At 35.4% G+C, this 23372-nt stretch overlaps 2 protein-coding genes across 3 annotated transcripts in view; both read right to left on the bottom strand.

Moving 5' to 3' along the window:
• Positions 1-7150, bottom strand: part of LOC136015457 (regulating synaptic membrane exocytosis protein 1-like) — a 79718-nt gene extending 72568 nt beyond the window's left edge. Inside the window, exon 1 of one of the 2 annotated variants that reach the window (XM_065681428.1) lies at positions 7074-7150. The gene's annotated coding sequence lies outside the window, so the exon portion shown is untranslated. The remainder of the gene's footprint in view (positions 1-7073) is intronic. The other variant, XM_065681429.1, reaches the window with a different exon arrangement.
• The window catches only part of LOC136015959 (regulating synaptic membrane exocytosis protein 1-like), a 231854-nt gene that overhangs the window by 218 nt on the left and 208264 nt on the right, over positions 1-23372 (bottom strand). Inside the window, exons 19-20 of the mRNA XM_065682610.1 lie at positions 7074-7186; positions 1658-1687 (exon numbers count right to left, since the gene is read on the bottom strand). Coding sequence (XP_065538682.1) covers positions 1658-1687; positions 7074-7186 — 143 coding nt within the window. The remainder of the gene's footprint in view (positions 1-1657; positions 1688-7073; positions 7187-23372) is intronic.

Here is a 23372-nt window from a genome sequence, read left to right on the forward strand (position 1 = left end):
TGTAGCATATGCTTTCCTTCATGCCTGTGCTTCTTGTGAGGTGACAGTGGGCTACTACTGCTAAGTAAGTCAGCTGAACTTAAGTTATTCATGGACTCCTAGAGATGCCAGCACTCTCCTCCTTCCTGCTCTTCTTTTACCCAGCTCTTTCCTGCTTCCAGGCTGCATCTGCATTCGGCTTACTTGAGGTGGAGGAATCTATGTGTGTAAAGATCCCGCTATGTTTTATGCACTCCCAAATCTTAGGCCAGATCCATCTAAATCTCATGGAAACAAGCTCTTTTACAAACCTGTTTACTGGCATGGTCTAATTTATCTGCGTAAAGTCAACTGTTCTAAACAATGAAACATCCACAGCAGTCCAATCCACAGAGCAAGGTTTGTAAACTTCAGAAAGACATAAACAACAAACTGACATGATTGATTTGTATTGTTCTGTTTCAGAGAAATATACATACTGAAGAAAGCAAAAAATGACAGAAAAAAATTGTAAAATCAACCATTCTTAACACTTGCTTCAGATATTTCATAGTACATTCTCAACACTGTAAAATAACCTGTAATTGCTAATATTTAAATATTATTTCTTTTTCATCTTTTTTTAAAATCATATTCCTGAGTATTACCATGACTGCTGGAATTCAAAGCTACTGGAACACCTGCTGTATTTTTACCTAAGTGAGTATTAATGTGTCAGTGGGATTCACCCTTTCGGAAAGTAAAGAGGTTGTAAGAGATAATTCTGATTCAAGTTCAACTCACAGTTTGGCTTTGAGCCACCAAAGCTGTATTCAGACCAGAATCTCCCAAGATCTGCTGGCTTCAGAACTAAAGGTCAGAGAAGGTTAATCTGTGCTATTAATGTTTATGCAGCATTGTATTTTGTTGTTAACATTAAAACGATTAAAAGAACTCTTTTCTTGTTTTTGTTTTTCATGTTTTCTATCCAAGCTTTCAAAAAAAAAAAAAAAAAATAGGGCTCCTCTGGAATGTTGCCTTGATAGGGACATGACAGACTATGCTTTTCACTTTGTGGTACAGCCTTCGATACCTGTTGTTTGAACTCACTGATTCAGCGGTAACAGTACAGACACGCAGAATTCCTAGGAGGTGAGCACTGAATATCTGCCCCTAGAAACCTGCCCTATAACATGAATTTTCTGACTGTCAAGGGCTTATGCAAATAAAACACATCTCATTCTTCAGAATCTCTCTGCATAAGAAGGATAGTTTCTGGCCATCATTACCTTCAACTATTTCTAAGCCCAGACCTATGAAACATCCTTCAGAGATGCCAAGAGCCATGGCTGCACTCTTAGAAGCAGATGTTGTGCAGAGATCAAAAAGAGTTTAGGTAAAATTTTAATCTTTGTGTGAACTTTGACTCAATTGAGCACCTTCTGAACCATGTAAAATACCATGACTACTCCTGTTAAATCCAGTATATTGCATTACAATAGTAAAATTAGAAATCGCAAGTGAAAACATTTTTAGATTCTAAAGAGCGGCATGAGATAGCATACAGATACTTGAGAAACAACCTTTCCATCTGTTAAACACTGTTAACTAAATACTCTACAGGGACACGGGCTATACTGAGGGAAAAGCCAGTATCAACAGTTGCCAAACATTTGTAAAAAATTACATAAATATTTACCTGTTGTGGATGAGTTAAAAGTCTCTTGCTCTTCAATGAATTAAATGCACGGAATGATGGAAACAGAAAAAGAAATCAGCAAATTTAAAGTTAGATAAAGAAATGTGTTACAAGTGACAATGGCATGTACAGTAGGCAGTACTCCAGCATATGTAAAAGTAATGTAGAAAATTAAAATGATAAACCATGACAAATAATAAAGCCTATGACTTTTCCTTTAAAATTAACAGGAAGAATGAAATTACTGAGAACCAGATTGTGGACTCTTTAAGTGCTCTGCTCAAGCAGTATTATCATACTCAAATTTATGAATGACATAAAAACCTTAAAATTCCTTTAAGTATCACTCACACTCCTGAAACACATAGCCCTGTTTTAGATTCTGAAGCCTTTTCTGCAATAATAAGTGTTATAAATTCATTTTCTATTGACTAAAATCTATAATACTCAATAACCATCGGACTATTGAAAATCAGTCTTTAAGGAAAGCACAAAAGATTATGAAGCTTGCACTCCTTTACATGCATCTCAGTTAGCAATGCTGAGAAAAAATACTCTCCAGCGTGAGTAAAGATTCCACAAGCTGCCTCAGCATATGTAGTGCCACCTAATAATTTCAAATTAAAACCAGAAATATGAAGACAAAACAAACAGTGCTAAATGTCTAAAAGCTAAAATTGAAATGACTCATTTTTTTTTCTTCTGCCAGTCAAGTTTTATACTCAATGGATCTGAAAAAAGGTTTTAACTGAAAGGGTTTCATCTTTTACCACTACTCAAGCAACGCTCTCACTGCAATGACATTCCAAAGGTCAAGTACATATAGACAAAACGATTTTGACTAGCTACTAATTTTTTTTAGGATCTTAAGTTGGTTAAACAAAAAACTGTATTTGCAGCTCAAATGTATTGTTTGACAACATCCTGATTTTCTGTACAAAATTCTGATTATTATTTGTTAAAATGAAACACTGAATATCAAAATACTTCATTCTTGTAGGATGTGACTACCATTAAAGACTTGTATGTATATTATACACATGAACTTTATATAAGTAACCCCCATTCAGTATCAGCGGAGTCTTTGTAGCTTTCCCTCACAAAACAGAAGCACACATGCACACATTCACCTCATCCTGCCTACAAGCTCTGTACAAACCTTATGCAGCTTTTTCTAACATGAGCTTACAGCAACACTTAATTCTGGTCACACTTTTGCTTTTCCACAGGTCACTGCTTAAGGCCTATTGTTGTAAACAGATGCCACTGGAAACACAACCACACTACTTCCGTAATGTTTATAAATGCTCTTTATAGGTAAATAGACGCTGATTATTACAAACCTTACCCTCATTTTAGGAGTTTTGAAGCATGAAACCACACTGTCGAAGTTATGAAAAAGAAATCATGCTGTGAAGAGCCAAACAGAAGCAGATGCAGGGAGAAAGACCTGTTTTGCATGAATTAGCTCTTAAAGATCATTTCTATACTACAATCATTGCACATTTATCTCACTGATCCCTAAATTTCAATAGTACACAATATATTTTTTTTTTTATTGTTTACGTGCTAGATTTCCTAACATTATCCCTAGCATTATGTAACGTGGCCAAAAAGGAGTGTAGAAAAATGCTGTGGATCTTCAGGCTGTATTAATTTTCTTAATCAACACACTGATTAGCCATTATACAAAACTGTAGAGACCCACTCTCAAAACCTATTGAGTTCTGTGATGTTTGATAGTTTCAATGAAAAAGGAAAGACTGAGCAAAGATCATAGAAATATGCTTTATACAAAAGTATCATTTAAACACATGCAACAACATAGCAAAGTTGTTAACTGAAAAAACAGTATCAATGCAGAATCCCCACCCCTCTGAATAATTTGCATAGTTCCACTCAAACACAATGCAAGTAAAAAAAACCACTGATGCAAATCTCTTGCAACTTGGCACAGGATGACACTGAGAACAGGCCATTGTCCTTACCACTGCTTTAATCACTAAGCCAAAACATCCTTTTATAAAACTACTGATTAAAACAAAACAAAAACAAAAAGCAAAACCACTTCTTAAGTACTGTATATTAGGGTAATGACTACTGAATCGTGACTTTTTGGTAATAAACACAGACACACGTTTACCAGAATAACTTTCAATACCCAAGTATCTCAAGACCTTTGGATACAATAACATCCCACTATGTCTCACGCTCTCAGAAATACTGGTGAGAGGGTTGCAAAGGAAAGAAATACAGCCATGACTTCTCTGAATATCACTGGAATAAACATAAAATCACACTGACTAAAGATTACAGCAGCCTACAATCTTAACTGTAAGCACTTTAAAAAGCTTGCATGTACTGGTGTTGCTAAAAATATTATTTAGTTACAAATGTCCCACATGAAAACCTCCCTTCCCCACTCCAAAGCTAGATAAAGCTGCTATTCTCTTTAGAACATATTCACAGGGTACTAAATCAAATTCTGTAATGGAATAGGGATCACTGCTTTGGTCTTCTCTGTATGAGTTCCTTCTATGAGCTGGTTTGGGGTTTTGTTTTGTTTTATTTAATAAAGTGTGTGTACTGATATGCACCCTTTAAAACTACCTTATTTTCCTCACAAATTGACTTGTTATGATCCTCAAACTGCCAACCAGAGCAGTATCTAAGACATCATCTGGTAGACACAACCATTTTTTCAGTTCTAAACTTGACAACGAGAAAATGGAATGTCTGAGATGCAATGTCAGTCCTATAAAAAGCCTTATTAGTGTGGATATTGTAATTTACAAGTGAGAGCGAAAGATGAAAGATTAGAAGTTAAATATCACTCTGCTTCTCAAGATGAAAACAACTACCAGTCTCTTGCTCCTTCATTAACTCTCATTTGTTCCATAATGTGAGCTTTGAAGAGTAATAAAATTACTTCAATGGATTCTTCTGTGCCTCCTGAATATACAAAGAGTAAATACCCCCCCCCCCCCCCCGGTCTTGACATACAGACACTCAATCTTTTTACAGCAATCACTGTTAATTCTAAACCAGACACAGATTCATGGATGTATGTATTTGGATGTGTATTCAACCCTCCTGACGCAACAGAAGTTGTATAGAGAAAAAGTAGTACTTTACTATTAAAAAATGATACCTTACAAAATGATATCATACAAAATTTCCTTGAAACACAGGATGTCACTTCTGACCACCAAAATGTAGCTTTGCTTATAAATGAAGAAAACGCATTTTGAGTTGCTCCCTATAACATTTTTATACTGCAATAGATTTTGACATCATCTACATCCACAGTGATTGTGAACTTAAATCACTAAGAACACAATTCAGTTCCACGTACAGTTAATGGAAATTTTTTACAGACCTCAATATGCTTTGGATTCAATCCCACATTAGGGTCAGATCGTTTTTAGCCACTCCATTTGATCCTGATACTCACTTGATAGGGATTAAAGAGGTGAAACTCATACTAAAATTTGAAACTGTAAATCAGAGCAAATACTGTGGTCATGACAGGATTTAGTTTCTTACAGTAGTATAAAGGTTATACATACTGTCACTTATTTCTGAATATATTGCCAAAACCATCTAAAAATATTTTATAAAAATCTATTTAATTATGTATTTCTCTGCAAATATATTCTCAGCTTGAACAAAGTATTAAACATAGGCAAGATCAGAAAACTTCCCCTTCAAAATGACAAGCCAGTCACTTTGACAGCACCAAAGTACTACACTGAGAAGGAATCTCTTTAGCCTTTGATTCCATGTGCCATAATGCAGCTATATTGACACAGGCAGTATGATATGTAACAACAAAGTAAATGAGACGTCGCATCCCATTTGCACGTTTTATATGTAAGACGCAAACATATCAACCACTAACTGTAAAGAGGAGTTCAGTGAAACAGCATTACTATACAGGTTTTCACGATACCAACAACTTTCTAAACCTTGAGAAGCTTTAGCCTTCTGCTTAATTTTCATTTTTTAATTTCCTCCCACTTTTTCCAATATCTTTAACTAAAGATAAACCAGTGTTTTATTCTTAACACAACAGTTATCATGAACAGCAGAAAGATAACAGATAAATATTCAAATGAAAGCCAACTTGAGTTAAAAGCTGATTCATCATTATATTCTACCAAGTTCTGAAATTGCAGAAGAAACATGAACGAAATTTGAAATTTATTACTTATTATATTTCCCTATAGAGCTCCCAACTTACTATTATGCAGAAGTAGAACCTGTAAATGCAGTTCATAATTTTTTTATAATCCAGACCATCCTAAATTCACTAAAAAATGAGAGGACCTGAATGTAAAGTTTAAAATTAATACAACCCACTTGAATTAGTATGTTAATCATTTAGATACATTAATCATTCAGAATAAACACATGTATAAGACAAGAATACATTTTTATGTGTGTTAGTTGAAGGGTTAGTATGCCATCGCAGCTCAAAGCCATAAAAGTAATGTAAGCTGATTGCATGTTAATGTAAACCATCATACAAAACCCCCTTATGAATAAGGGTTATATCATGATAAAAAGGTCATGTTCAGCAACATCATCTGCTGAAGAAAATGGTCTGACAACAGTTCTAAAAGCACTATGGTATTTCATCATTAGACACATTCCTTTAATTTCAAAATAGAGGAAATTCTTGCAGTACATGGCAGTCTCAGTTTTTGCTTATAGTCAATGATAAAACAGGCTTTTAAAACACAGAAGTAAACCTGAACATGTAAATATTTATCCATTGTGCCATTTCATTTTACCATGCTCTAGCAGTGTGCTGCTAGAAAAGGAAGCCTCAGTATTCATACTTATTTGATATCAGTATATAATAAATCTTCCACAACCATTATGTGTAGATTATCTTTTTCAAGAAAGAGCAGCACTCTTCGCCAGATCAGTTTGTTCTTAAGAAAGAGCTGATGACTTGTGTTTTCACACTTCCTATGGTGAATATTTTCATTCATTACTCACTGAACTACAAACTCCAGAAGAAAACCAGATTCATGATATTAATCTATGTTAGTTATGCACAACAATGAATATAAACCACAAAATGAGCAAAACTGACAAAATGTCAAAATTTTTGCCTGATTTATCTGAATACAAACTAGGTATGTGTTGGAAAATACCACAATTCTAACAGAAATTTTAAAGCAGACAAACAAAAAGGGTACTAGAAAATTAAGGCAATCAAACCATGTGTAATAATTCACTGGTCAAGATCGACTGGATTTCCCAGACTACAGAGTTGTTTCCATTTTCTGCTATTGCTTTATTGTTAGGATTATAGCATTGAACGCATAGTTATGAAAGTAGACTTTAAGTAAAGAAAGGTAAGAAAGCAAAGAGTTTGAGTTATTATAAGCTCATTATTTGATACCTTGCTCTATACTGCCACTTCTTACTGGAACTTGTGGTAGCTGTCTTCCCCTGCGACTGCTGAAGGATGTGTCTGCAGGAGGAGACTGTGTGGGACTTCCTTGTTGATGTATTCTGCAAATGAAATTAAGATAAAAGTAAAATAACCTAAATTAAGACAATGTTTATATTTGGAATTTCAAACATTAAGTTGCATATATTGAAGATGGGTTTGAGTAAGTCTACATTTGGTGTATCCCATTATATACATACTCAGCTCTAGATACCTAGTTAACTTATAAGGCCTCACATTTTATTTCTCTAATTACCTTCAAATAAGGAGAAATATTTTCCTTCCTTTTGATGTGTTTGTTGGTTTTTTTTTGGCTTTTGTTTTTGTTTTTTAATAAAGTACTGGTAAAAATCCACTGAAGAAAAAGCAGTTTTCTAAAAAACATTTATGACTCACACTTTATGTATGTTCTCCTGCACTGGAACAGGGCAATACAAATTACCACCTCCATTTTTAATTAACTTCTGTATTCCTTTTGTGCTGATGCAGTAATTGCCCAAGGCCACAAAGATCTGGACAACAAGTACCTATTCCCATGGGACAGCCTGTTGTTTTAATCTGAACTCAAAGGGAGGAAAAAGACCTTGGCATTGGGGGTGAGGATGCACGCGTGTATGTGCGCGAAGAGTGTACAAGATTTTTAACCTTCATACCTAAGTAAATATCCTAAAGCCCTTTGGCTGAATTCTAGTTAGCAGTATTGCAGAACACCTCAGCTACTTGATTTCCTATACATAGATACAGCATCTCAGTGTAACACATCAAACGCTTTTGTAACACTGGTAAGTTTGCATTTAAAATAAGTAGGGCCACCTCTAACAACTAGGGGAAAAGTTTAAGAGAATAAAGCCAAGATGAGAAGAAGCAGACCGCTGAGAGAGAGAGCTTACTACTAGATGTCCTTGCCAGTCATAGTAATATCACACTCACTATAGTGGGTAAGCACTGTTCATATACTACACTAAGGCTGCAAGTAGGTAATTTGAAATTTTAAGTAACACGTTTGTGCAAGTGCAAAATACTGTTGGCTTTCACACTATGGTGATGAACAGAGTTTCTCTTAGCCTGTAAGATCAGAGCTTGTGTGAACAGCATGTCATTTCCTGCACTCTGTTTAAGAAAAATACTTTGATATATTTTGTATGGATACAGAACAAAACACAACAATGGAAGGACGAAACACAGCCAATTTTTTACTGTTACATTGCATAACTATTTAAGTTCAACAGCAAGAAGTACCATCTGGATGGTGAAGATAGGTGGCATATAGGATATGGGAGAAGTGTAAATACCATGAAGAGCAGATTATCTACAGTGTCAGAATGAATGAATGCACCATGTATGCTGAGGAAAGTACAACACCACACTGACACCTGGGAGGCAGAACACGAAAGCTATGCTGTACATGTAATAGCAACCTTGTCAGAAGTGGAGAAGGTGGCGCCGACCCTCCGGGCGCTAGGTGATGTACAGAGCATAAGGGTCTGATACTAGAGTGCTCACTCGACCTTGAGCGAGTGGGATGTTTTCCCCTAATGACTGGATGTTCAGTTGTTCGTGGGGTTGGAAGTCCCCTTCTAGAAACACATGGTAGCAGACCCCTAAAACATTAGGGCCAAAAAGAAACTGTTCAGTTGTTAGCTCCAGGCACACCTTCCCATGCCCCCCTCCATCCAAGAACATTGCAAACCCTGGCTGCAGGACCAGGGTTGACACTTCAGATCAAACTTTTTATTTCTGAATGCAAATCCATTTTCAAAATTATGAACTGCAGAACATTCACCACTGCAGATACACGACCCTAATCATGGAACTGTTGAACTGCATTGCATATAGTGGAGAGCTGGCCAAAAACTCTAGCTGCATCTTAAACACAACAAACACATGCTAACAACACATATGACATAAGCACTAACACAGAGTGGGCTATGAATATTTACCACACAACATTTCTGTATCTGAAATGTACCTTTTATCTTTGTGAAAAATATTAACTGGATTTCAATTAGCTGTCCAACAAAAGGACAATATGCAAGCACATATGTAATTCCTTGAGTCTGAAATAAGGGATATATTTATGTATCTTTCTGCTGTAAGTCCTAAAACTTACACACAGTTCTAATTCTAATGAAAATGTAATTAAAATATGCAGTAAAACGATTGTGTTAGTATAATTAATCATAATTATTAGTAGTTTAATAATTGTATACACTGCAAGTATATGATAACCTGAAACATTTCAAGTTTGAAGAGTGACAAAGTATTCTAACAGTGCAGCGTTTTGTAAATGCTACTACTACTACTCCTGTTACTTCAGAAATTTCGATTTCACATGATATTTCACTGTGGTTTTGCTTGCTTGTTTTAATTTCTGCAGACTTATGGAGTCTCTTCACACACCCAGCACTGCTTTCCCACGAGATACGGTCAAAGTAATCAAGGGACTGTCTAGATGATATGACTATCATACACTGAAAAGTCACCCTAAAAAAAAAGTATGTAAGAGGGAATATGCGCATACCTAGGACAATAAACAGGTTCAGTTTCAAAGCCATTTCATCAGTAACAGTTTATGCGAAAGTGCAGTCACAATGCAACAAAACCAAGGTGCTGCTGCCCTTGCCATGTTCTTTCTCTTAAACCTTAACACTTACCTAGCTTAACTCCCGGCTTGCCTTGGTGATAACTAACGTTCTCGGAGAAACTGATTCCCCTGCTTCGGAAATTCCCCTACTCTGAAATTCCTTTCTCCATGCTGACTGGAAAAGTAATCCATGCCAACTATTGCATACAACCAGCTTTTAAGTATGCGTTTTATCAGATGTTTAAACATTGTAACATCCATAAGGTAAATACGGATGCAGCTATATGCCATAAAGTGCTTGCTTGCTTTTGCTATGAATGAAAGCTCCAATCTAACAGTGTCATGTTCTCAGCTCTGATTTTTCTCATTTAAGAGGCTAAATATCCTAGAATTTATCTGAGAGCACTAGGAGAGCTTTTCCTGCCATTACAAAATGGACATTTTTTCTGAGACTCAGAAACCTCTTGCTCTTTTAATAATACCCTTTTCACAGACCTGTCCCTCTCCATGAGAGAATGATAGAGGATCTGCTTAACTAAATGGACGGCAAACCAGGCTTAAGATGTACATTAGCTGGATTACACTGAGAGAAATATGCTACTTGGAGTGCAAATGAAAACAGAACTAAGAGGGAACTGGAAAAAAACTACAATGGAATTAAGGACTTGCTGGCCTAGAAGAAAGATTAGTTGTTGAAAGGAAGAAGTCTGCAAATGGCTGATCAGGAGGATGAGACAAAAAGGAACAAGTATGTGAGACAAAAGCTAGTGTACAACCGAGGAAACAAGACTTAAGTGAGATAAGAAGTATGGAGATAAGAGGAATTTGGGAGAGAAATGATACCTGGTCAGCAATGAGACTGCAATGAACATATACATGTGTATCTCATCTCCTGGCTCCTTACAGAGGAAGGTAACACTGCAAGCAGCAAACCGATTAATTCAATTGGCAAGAGTGTACAGGGTAATTCTGGAGGCTCCAGCTCTGCCTGCACATAGAAAACTCAAATTCTTTCTCTTCACACTGATGCCTGAGTGGCACGTCCTAAATAAAACATGCTGTCACTTATGGAACTATGAAGAAAAACTAAAAGAGCATTGCCAATCCAGCACAACCCTCTCACAGGCTCCTATGTAAAATGAAGTAAGTAAAGTTAAAGACTCTATGTATCATACCATGTAACAAAATAAAGACCAAATCTAAGACAGAAATGGGTATTTGATGAAGAAATAGTCTGGAGTTAATTTGCCATTTGACAGGAAAATTAACTGCCTGTCCTATTACCAAAACTTTCTGGCACTAGTACAGCACTGCATCTATGCTGAAATACTAAACTACAGCACTCAGACTTACTTAGACATGTGCCTCACATCTAATAGCAGTAAAACATTTATGGAAACAGAAACCTACACTGTGTGCCATGGAGATGTAAAACCAAAAGGCACAACTCAGGTTTCCCCTATGGTCTTGTTGCTCTGGGTTCGCTGCTGAACGGTTATCAAAAACTGTGAGCCCCTTGGACCACAGACGCAGGGTCTCCCCTTACTCTTCAGAAGTTAGAAAAAAAAAACCAACAAAAAAATGAACAAAAAAACAGAGAAAAAATGGTTTTAGGGATCTCAATGGTGAAACTCTCCCTGGTTTAAACACAGCAAGGATTTCAGCCATCATTTAGGTAATTTCTCTGGTGTAAACTGAAAAAGCAGCTGGGCTATTGTGATGACAGTATCATCAAAACCAAGAAATTGCAACCATTGCTTTTGGATTAAAAACACAGTAAAATAAAATAAAAGCTCTGATGTTTTGCCACATAATGATCATTCTTATTGAACATGAAAATGTGTCTGTGCTGTTTATGGAAGTTTTTCAACCCTCACAACATAAAGTGATGTACGTTCCTCTTCTGCTAGACAAGGTAGCAGAAATCTGTTTCTGACAAAGGCAGCATCTCACCCCTCCTCACTGCTTTTATTTCAACCTTAAAAACTTAACCAGATGTACTTAGGATTTAGTATATATATATATGTATTTTTTTTCTCTTTTTCTTAGGACTTTGAATACATAACCTTGTACTACTGTAGCATCAAAGCTAAAAGCTATAATGATAATACAAATACAGGAAAATTCGATGAATACAAAGGTTAAAGTCCCAGTGTTTATATTAACTGTATAAATATTTAAATGTGTAACTTAAAATTTTGTATTATGAAGTGAAATTAATTTGATCAGAGACATCTTGAATTGTAATCTGTTAACATATTTTTATTTACACTCAAAGTTGTTGTAAAATAGGTAAGACTTATTTGAATAAAGCTCAGAGGTAAAGAACAGAAAATGTTTAGTCCCATACTAACAAAATACACTGCAAATTTCTAGATTTCATCTTACAGAGATCAAGGTAGTGGCAATGGGTCCCAGATTTTGGCTCATAAAACAGATTAATTGCTATTTTTTAACACTGAGTTCATCTGTAATGACGGAGAAAGCCAGAAAAAAATCTGTATGTATGCAACACAGCAAGCAGTAATAATAATACAGATGCAAAGTAATACTGTAAATTACAACAATGTAGCTTTTGCAACAGACATTCTACTTTAAAAGTCATATTGGAGGCATACTCCAAAAACTGAGAACAGATTGATTATAAGAGATGTTTACTCATCGATCAGCATCCTACCTTTCTGTTTCAGTTGCGGAGCCTTTCCTAGCTTGTTTTTGGCTGCTATATCTTTCCACTTTTCTGGACTGCCTGTGAAATGACATGTCAAAAAAGAAATAAACAAAGAAGAAAAAGAATACAGAAATATGAAGATTATTCATTAATGCATTATTAAAGTTAATAACAGAAATGGTCGACAGATGAAAAAATGACAACTATTGTCATGAACAAGCTGTTGAAGTGGAGGCTTAAGAAACATTGAACTGATTAGGTTTGACTGAGGCTAATAGTGTGAAAGTTATGAAGTAACAAAACAGGGGAGATAACATTAATCCTGGCTGAACCTGCAGTTAGTTGCCACTTCCCAGTCTGTATTTGATTAGAAACAACATCCCCTCATAGGCCTTTTAGTCATCTCTTAACAGCATGAAAAACGAATGCAGAGTAGACAGCAGAAAAAAAAAATGTTGAAGGACAGACCAGAAAATACTATTCAAACATAAAATTTAAAAATTGCTTTTAAATCTCAGTTTCAAAACCAAAACAAATACTGCATCATATCAGATTTAAATAATGACATCACTGTTTAATAAAAACCCAGCTTTCCAAAAATCTCATTGTATTAAAACTTGTTAGAGTTCTTTTAGAAACACTTTAAACAAACTGTTTATTCTAGTCAGTGTAAGTTAGAAGTTTATTTTGTTCCATCATTCTTTTCCTACATGTATCTTTTATAGAATTAATTTGACATTTGGATAGTGAGGCACTAATTAGTCATGAAAATGTAAGCATTTACATTGATAGTAAATAAGAACAATGAGCAATAATATGATTCAATAAATGTAAGAACAAAGATAAAGCATATTTGACCATTATGACCGAGGACTATAAATACAGTATAAAAAGCTCTGCAAATCTTGTGATTTCCAAAATTGTCTTTACTATCCATATTAATGTGAGCAGTTACAAATTAGGATCTGCAATTTTAAAACTCTGATAAAAATCAATATATATTATTTTCTTGGAATAAAAAGTGCATAAAGTATTTCAAGAGTGTTCAAAAACAGGGAGTTACTATTATTCATTGGTAGGCCAGAAATGTTGACAAACCCTTACTTGCATCTTACACTGGTGCAAGAAACATGCATAGGAACTTGCCATGACATAATGAATGTCACATATTAAGCTAAAAATAATTGCTTTGGGAAAACAAATAGATACAAATTATATATATATATATATATATATAAATCCTTTTAAACCTTTGTGGTTATAAAGAGTAATCCTGTGGCTAAACTGGAAGAAAGATGAACAGCTGTAACACCAAATTATACCCAAAGAATATAATTACAGTGGATTTTCATGATTTGTACACACTGCACTGCAGTATTTGATAAGCATTATATTGTCATGCAGTATGCTCCACAACAAAGACAATACTGCAACAAAATACAAAATGCTTTTTCATGAGCAGAGGTCATCACCTGATGCTTTCTGGGTTTCAAAAGAATTAATTTTTCTTATCCTAGCCCCCCCCCCCCAAAAAAAAAAGTTATCTCAGATTAAAAATGAAAATCCTCTTTGTCCCCAACCTGGTTTTTTTGTAGATGCTCATCACTTTTAAATTTTTTTCTTTATCCACGGGGAAACACATAACAAATGCTGCCGCTTTACTCAAAACCTAAGGTTAGCAAAGTATTTAAAGTTATGGTTAGATCCACTGAATGCAGCAGCATTATCACTCAAATGATGTCACCCTCTTAATTTTCTGTTTGGTTGGTTATAGGGCTTATTTTCATCTTACTCCTTATGTCACTTGCTTAGACTATGATATGTGCAATAGAGGAAAAGATCACATAGTGGCTATGCTTTTTAGTAGTCATCTAAGGCCAGGTTGGATGGAGCTTTGATCGCTCTGGTCAAGTAGCAACTCCCCATGGCAGGAGGTTGGAACTAAATGATATTTAAGGTTCCTTCCAACCCAAACCAGTTTATGATTTTGTGTAGGATGGAAAAGGTGACAGTAAGAAATGCTTTCCTATGAAAAGTGACAAAGCACTAGTGAGAATATACTTATTTCTCTGCTCTCTGTGCTGTCCTTGTGAGCAGCACACAGTAGAAATATGTTTATAATCACAATTTCCTTTCTATTTCTTTCCTCTTCCTGAGAGGAGACTGTACACAGTTCAGTATAGCTCAACAGGCTGCTAAAGCACTCACAGTCCTAGCTTAGCTTGAGCACACAGTGGGCATTGGCATGTATATATTTACAGGTAGGCATCTTTTCATGCCCGTATACAATGTATGAAGAGTGCACTAGGGATTAGAACACTCACGTCACACTCAAATTTATCTCTTAAATGTACTTTGTAGGGGATTAAATATTACCTATGAACAATACATGCATATATGTACTTATATATAAAAAGAGAAAAAAACCTAAATGTGGGAAAGTATTATGCAGAGCATATGAAGAATATACTATAACCAATACCTCATTTACTTGAAACTATGATTTGAGTAAATAAGGATACCTCTGTGCTGCTCCAGGTTTAGCACTTAGGTGGTCTACACTGTCCTGTTTTGGAATGCAAGACTCCAACGTCCTTGTTCTTCACAAAATTTGGAAACATGGATGTGTATTTGGATAGAATGAGCAGAAACAGAGAGATGGTCACATGCAGTGAAGATGGAGACATGCAGTCAAATACATAAACCAAAAGCATTAAAGCACTATCTGCTGAGAAAGGCTACATTTGTCATTTCCCCTTCTGCTGAATTAATCCATACACTTCAATAAAATGCTAAATTTTTTTAGACATAATATCAACAGTCTCAGATGCAATAAAATAAAGAATGAAAGCCACAACAATATTTTATAAAACCTTTATACACTCTAGACACTGAATGGCAGCACTGTGGTTTAATAGTTACCGTTATCCTTCTGGAGAATTAATCTAGAATATTATTAATCAGATTAATATAGAAACCTATACAGCACATCTTCCCTTAGGAATTTAAAAAATGCGTATTTTGTCACTATTTTGCAAAATTCTCCTGAAAATACAATTTCAGAAATTCATATATTTTGATGAAGACATCATATTCTATTGCCAGCTGGTCTACACCAGTAATCATTACGAAAAATTCAAAAGCAAGTTAGAATAACTGACTCAGCTCAGTGTTTTGCAGTAGGTTTGTTCATTCATGTAGCCTTAAAGCCATCAGGAATATAATGTTTGATACTCCCTAAGTTTTCCTGAAGATTTCAGAAAGGCTGGATCTACATGGCATGCGAGCTGGAGGTCACAACTACTCTGAAGGTTCAGTAGCTCCTCACACCGATTCCTAGAACTTCAATTCTTGTTTTGCAAAACTGCCTTCCTGATCAAGTCACAGAGTGTTGCTGGAAAGATGGGAAAGGATAGTCCAGGCCAAATCAGTCTGACGCTGGCAGTGCAGAACAAACCTTGAGTTCTCTTCATGAACGTACCAGAAGAGTGTTTGTTCTACAGCTGGCTTCAGGATGACTCTTGGACAACCATCCTTACAGATGCATGCAAAGAATAGCCAAAGGCCACTTCCCTAACTAAAACTGTATGAGAATTAATTTTTTTAAAGGCTTATTCTATCTAGTCTTGATTATATGCTGAAATTGAATGCAAACTTCTCCCAAGGAACAGTCTAAGAAAAATTTCCGCCTACCATTAAATGCTCAATTTTCATTCTCTTTGTTTTTATCATTTATAATTCACAATTTCACAGCTTTCTCATTACCAGAAAGTCTTTTGCTTTGGACAGAGCAAAATTCTAATTTTTAATATAGAAAATAAACCAAACAACCAACCTCCCAGCAATTAAGCTATAAAATTCAAATAAAAACTTAGTTTTTAAAATGTCTTAAAGAAATCCATGATAATAACCAGTACTTGTTAATTCTTAACACTGAAATAATATATATACCATGTCTTCATCTTCTCAAGGTACATCAAGCAGTCAATTTTCTGATATGGCAAATGAACAGATTCCAGAATAACAACAAGCTTGCCAAGACCGATACTAAAATTTATGTTCATTACTTATTATAAGCATATGCAATGTTGCAAAACCTGAGTTCCAATTATCAAGATTAAAAAAAATGCATGTCATATACTTAAGAAATGTATTTGGAAACAGATTTTTGTGATTGCACCCTGTATCCAGTTTGGGCCAATTTGCAAGATAAATCTGGAATATACTTATATGAAGAGTAAGATGGCAAATGTCAAAGTCAATTTATCTGTGAATATACTATTTAAAAGCAGTGATAGCAGTAGTTAGTTACCACTACTGATCCATCACCCATTCCAACACCTATTGCATCAGTTGTCAAATTGATAGAAGCGTATCATAAAAAAAAAGTAAATTATAGAACTGAGTGGTGTTAGCCAACTGCCAAAGCTATAGGAAATAATTAGAATGAATATAAAGTCAAGGAGTAGGAAAAAAAAGTAAAGCACCTTTGATTCTCTCTACAGACAAGGTGGGCTATTATTTTGTATTGGACATACAATGTAAAAAGCCCAGCATCCTTCAAACTTCTCTTAATCTGGGATAAATTTCCTGGAACTAGAAGGCTGCAACCAGTAATCAGGATTGAGGTTAGCCTAAAATCATTCTAGATTCATCACTGACTGCATCACTGGGATTTGGTGACCAAATTACCTGCAAGACCTTCAAGCACAAGAAGGCACTGATTTCACTATGAAAATTAGGCTCCTTTTTCTCTAACGCAGTATCTTTCCAATAACAGTTTCTATATCTTACAGATCCTTTACTGCAATACATTTGCTAACAGGTATTAGATAATTTCAGTCTTTCTCCACAAAACTTCAGTTGGCATTAAAAAGCTTACAATTCTGCATTGAGTGGCAATATTTAGATGAACATCTTATTTCACTGACATGATATGATTATGATTTAATGCTAATCACTGCAATGACAAGATTTTATCAAGTCTGATCCACTGAAGTCAGTCTTTCTATTAAAATAAAAAACTGGGAAGTGAAATTACTTAAAAATTCTTAAAAGACACAGAATACATTTTTTAACTATTACTAGCTGTCCCACAAAGGGATGTGCTGGCAAAATTTCCAGATATGCAGGATCTGTAAGTGGTGACAATACTGAAATAATGTTTCACAAATTAAATTTTATAATTTATAATGCTGTCTTACTCAGATAAAAATAAGAAATGCTATCTAAACACAACTGCACACTTCTCACATTGCATTAGAGGAATATATCCAGTATCAAGCAAACAGAAATACAAATATAATAAAAACAAGACAAATTACAGTACAAATATAAGTACTGTGGATAGACATTAGCAGAAGGTAAGCACTAGTACTATAGTGACTGAGTTTTACCCATGTACCAGTCTTTCAGTTTTAAGTGCAACTTCCTAACAGTTTACACACATATGGATTATTTACATGAGCCATCTATATCATTTACTGTAACACAAAGGATTTGAAGGGAAAAATTTGAATTGCATTTCAATAGAAATTATAATGTCTACTTAAAAAAACCCCACGGATCTATCTGGAAAACTAAAACAAAAAAACAAAAAAACAACCAACCAACCAAAAAAGAAAAAACTAACCACAAACCAACCCCAAAATTACTATTGCCAAAGCAATGAAATACTAAAAGTGATTTGAGTAGAATCTTCATTACAAGAAAATAACGAAGGTCCTTCTAATAATCTCTCATGGTATTCAGCATGAAAACTGATTTAAAGCCCTGGTATTTTTAACCCAAACCTACCTTGTTAGGAAAACCTGCCCCACGAAGACCATCCTGATTTGGATAGAATTTACAAACAGTGCCAATTTTTATATACATTATCTAGCAAGTGTTACCAAGACTTCCAACATAACAGTTTGTGGGTGTTTTCCCCCATAGGAACAGTTTATTAAAAAAAGGAAAATAAACCAATAAAAATCAAACACCTAGACAAGAATAGCCTCTACAACAAGTATTGAACATATTATAAAGCACCACAGTGAGACCACCACCACCATTTACAGAAGCAGACTAAAGAACATTAACACGGATGATGTTCTCTTGTATTAGACATCTTATTTCATGGCTTGTGACCATTCAGGAAACAGAAAACTTGGAAAGACAGTAATTCCCAGGTGCTTTATAACAGTTTAACAAAATGCAGAGATGGTATCTAAGCTGCTGGTTTATTTTGGGCTTCTGGAGGTTGCAAGTCTCTCTCTGCTTATATGCATACTTTTAAATTTCAGTATACTCTTCTGCGAGTGCAAGATGCAGTAAACCACTTTTCAACTGGGAGGAGTTGACTGGTACCTGTCATCCTCCGGAGATGCATGCTGGATATGAATCCTGGGACTAGTAGGTCGTCTCCTCTCTAGGGAGGGGGACCATCTACCCCTGTTTGCCCGTTCAATAAAACAGGAAAAAAATAGGATATTTAGTTTGTGATAAAATTAAATAAATGGGATTTGGGACTGGAAAAATACCCCAAAAAGTAATGAAAGTGTGTTATTTAATTATTTTTTTCTAGCAGTTTTCTAATCCCCAAGTATGGGGGATTCTTATGGCTGCTTACTACAGAAACATTACAACTTAAACAGAGAATGAATGCCCAAAGGTGCAGAGTTTAGACGGATAAAAACCTTTTATAGAGTGTGCCATTACATTTTCAAATGTTCTCAAATGCTAGACTATGTAAAAGCCTGTCATTCAAACAGAAAACCATCATTCCAAACCAGAAGAGCTTTACAAAGCCCATATGCTAGTCATTCTCTGTCAGCTACTGACTTGTATTTTATTAAGCCTGTGTCTCCTAGCTCTCTGCACTGAAAAATTAATTCTCAGTAAAAATGTAGGTCTATGAACTATGAGAAAAATTCTGCGGCACAAAGTGACCCTTTTCTGGAATGCAGTGAGAGTACAGGTAAATTAATCAGCTGCAACCAGACTACACACATTTGTGGAGAAGTCCTGAGGTAATTTATTTTTTTTTTTTAGTTTAAAAGTATATATTGAAAGTGTATGCAATGAGCTTCCTCTTCTGTTCATTTCTCTGTATCACTGCAGTACATGCCAGCAGATTATTATAATTAAATTTAACAAAAAGGACCTGAACTGTGAATGAAAACTGGTCTTACATGATTTCTTTTTATTGAAAAAGCTCATTTAATTTAGAATGATATATGTTATACCTATAGACGGTGTTGCTTACTTTGTTGGGGTGTTATGTAGTTGTAACAGTACAAGTGTACGTACCACAACTTACAAAATCAAAATACACTGATTAATTAACGAACAGCAAAATGTTTACATAAACTTTGCATGACTATCCAGTCCAGTATTTCACTTTCTGAGGCATTCTTCCAGTCCATGTAATAAGGAAAAGGGTTTGATTTATGGAACATGCAAATAACAAAGGTTTCAAGGTTAGCACCACTTGAGCAGTAAGGCAGATCTTTCAAAAGTTTCAAGAGCAAGTAAGTTGTTAGTAGTTTTGGGTTTTTTTCTCTCCAAGGCAAGAGATAAAGAAAATGTTAATGCATCAGTGCACTCAGTCAAAGCCCTTAATATGCTGATATCCCCTACAAATAGTGAACAGCATTTGACAGAATTAAGTAGGTCATGCAGTATGAACTTCAAGAACATGCTCTCTTCCATTGAATGTTGAATGACCATGAGCCATAGTACAAAGCAGACAAACATGCAATAACCTATTCCTTGGTTGAAAGAACTGGAAACACGTTGCATACTAATGCAAACAGTTATTTTATACTGTACATTATTTTAAATGTAAATAGTGATATTCAACGCAACTGTTAAAGGCATGCAATAGAAGCACCTAGTACTTCAAGACTTACTAAAAAAGCTTAGGAAAATCAACCTGAAATCAGGATAGGTCTTAACTGGATCAAGTGACAGCTCCAACTTCTCTGTTATCTATTTATGAGTAGGTAGCAGGTAACTGTTCATCTTTGTACCTTGTTTAGGTGGTAATGACCAGCTGATAGCAAACATCCTGAACATCTTCAAAATGTTTTGCTGCTTAGTGCAGTGAAGCACCACAGACCAAACACACGCACAGAGCTGTATATGTCAGATATGCTGACCCTGTTGTACATGTACTAATCCTTAGGCTGTGCTTCTCGGTTTTATTTGCTCGGATCGCCATTAACCAACCTCTCAGGGCCAAAGCATACAAGCAGTACCAACCTATACAACTGCTCTTGTGCTACCTTACAATACACACAATAACTGTTTGCAACATAAGAAACTTAGAAGGAAGATAAAAGCCACATAACATATTATTAAGTAACTACCACTGGCTGCAATCTTAAATCAGTCTGGGGAAGATGCTGTTATGCTGAGAAACTACTGCTGAATCAATTCAGATATTGCACTTGAATCTCATGCCTTCTTGCTTTCCTGACTGAAGGCTGGGTATTGCAAACCAATTTCGCTCTTAAAGAAATGGAACCCAATTTACAAGGGGAAAAAAAACAACAACAGAGTGAAAGGGACAACAAAAAAAGAATCATACAAAAGGAAGTAGTAGCTGCAAAAACATTTTCAATGGCATTAGAGGACATTTATGACTATGTTATAAGCTAACATATGCCTTGCAGATCACCACAGGACCTTCAACACCACAAACATTTTGAAAACAACAGTTTGGAATAAATGGGTGTGGGGAGGATGAGGCAGGCATGGTGCAAATGTACAGACGTATTAGTAGGGGCTGGATGTTTCTGAGTATCCTAGTGTATACTGTGCCACAGAGAAATATATGAAGGATGAAGTTCTGTACCAAACTATTCCATTTACCAAAAAAATCTTTAGAAGGCCTGTGCCAGGGCAAGGTCAGTTTGCCAGTCAAGTTATATGGAAATTTTCTTGCTCAAATGATGAAGCTTATAGCAGAAGAAAAGGAATGTCTTTTTTGTTATTATTGTTTAGTATTTGTTTTAGTGCAACTAACAAGACATGTATACGCATTCATATATAGCACTGAAAGTAATTTTTTTGCTGGTATATATGGGCCAACATGACTTTTACTGTCAAAGCAGCATCTTAAAAACCAGTAACTACTCTGATCATTCTAAATGACATGACTGATGTTGTATAGAGTTTAAGGATTGAAACCATTTCCAGCAGATCACTGACACAGAGAAATATGGCTGTACTGTCCAACAGTTACACATGGCCATACTATTTTGTTATAAAAAAAAAAAAAAAAACAAACAAAAAAACCCCTCAAGTGGACCATTTCAACTTTTGCTCTCAAATACAATCTAATTCATACTCTCTGATACAAAACATCGGGTGGAATAAGTAGAAATAATTTTCCATTGGTGATAAACCATACCATGTTTCTCTGCTACAAGCAGGACCAACTCTACACCTGATGGATGTTTACTTAGTATCTTCATACTTTCCAGTAAGGTAGTCAAGACAACCTTTTTCGTATTTTATATTACAGTGTCCCATTACACTCGCTTTCAAAAAAAGCTTTCCTACCATTTAAGATGAACCTGTCTTACTGCATTTTAAGCCCCCTACTCTCATTTTGTCCAGCACAGAAGCAAAGTGTTTTCTACATACCTTTAACTTAATTCTGCATTCTTCGAACTAAGATTCCTCTAGCAATACAGGCAACTCACCACTAACCTCATGTTAAAGTGTACGCAGATATGCTCAACAGCAGAGAATTAAATCTTCTAAAATTAGCTTCTCCAAAAAAAAATATTAACTTGCTGGGTTTTATACATTAAATATAACATCTTCCTTCAAAAATTGGGCTGTATCAGAAAAAACAAAATCTATACCAGAAATAAAAGAGGTATGTATGTCCTAAATTCTCTGTCAGAACCCCACAGATCTTACTGCTTTCAACAAAACCATCGTGGAAAATTTGAATATTGATTTCCCCAAAAGAGCTTTTCTGCACCCCCATGAAGGATCCCAAGAGAAAAGCACCTATTTAGGACTTCTAAAAGCAAAGAAGTCAAAGTTTCATACTGATGGACAATTTTTATGGATCAAGCCCACAGACTATTGGCAAAATCACCTTTAGTAACTGCAGAGGCCATGTACACAGACTAAGCATTTTCTTTACGAGGAGCTCATGAAAAATGCTGCAGATTCTGTGCAGTAATTATTGGACAGAGGTTGCTGGACATGAATTGTAAAGACATAATAGAACTAGATAACACCAGTGACAGGTGTGGTTTTGTGTATCATATTTTAACTAGGTTTTTTACAATTGCCAGTTACTGCTTCATTGAGTATCCAATTTGATGGGTGGCATCTTGAAATAAAAGTACAAAACATACTTTTCATGCCCCTACATTATTATATTAGATAGCTGCTTATAGATGAACACAGCTGTATATATCAGCACACTTAGTTATTATGCCACATCCCTGAAAGTGGTCAAGTTCAGGTTGCACAGGGCTTGAAGCAACGTAGTCTAGTGGAAGGTATCCCTGCCTGTGGAAGTGGGGGCTGGAACTGGATGATCTTTAAGGTGCCTTTCAAACCAAACTGTTCTACGATTCTATTATTAATACGATGCTACTTTCATCTTTTTTCCTTTTTTTTTCTTTTTAATCTAGAATGATATCCTGCATTTTATTGTGGCCTTGTTTCTATCATACCTTTTTTTTATACATTATCTGTGTTATCTTTACTCAATGTTTAAAAGCATCGATCCATCTGAGGATCTCTTAGCAGAACATTAGTCACTCCTCTGCAACAAGGACACAATTTGAGCAAAGTAAAGTTCCAATCAAGGATCAGTGGGAAGTGGGGAGGAGGGAAAGGGAAAAAGTGAAATTTCACATAAATCTTAGAAAAAACCTCATCTCAAAGGGTAAAGTATGGTCTGATTGCCTTTCTTCATTGGTCCTCTCATAATGAAAATGACGCAACTGTTTTAACATTGGGTTGACTGACAAAGCAA

This window comes from Lathamus discolor, chromosome 5, assembly GCF_037157495.1.
Source record: "Lathamus discolor isolate bLatDis1 chromosome 5, bLatDis1.hap1, whole genome shotgun sequence".
Lineage (NCBI taxonomy): Eukaryota > Metazoa > Chordata > Aves > Psittaciformes > Psittacidae > Lathamus > Lathamus discolor.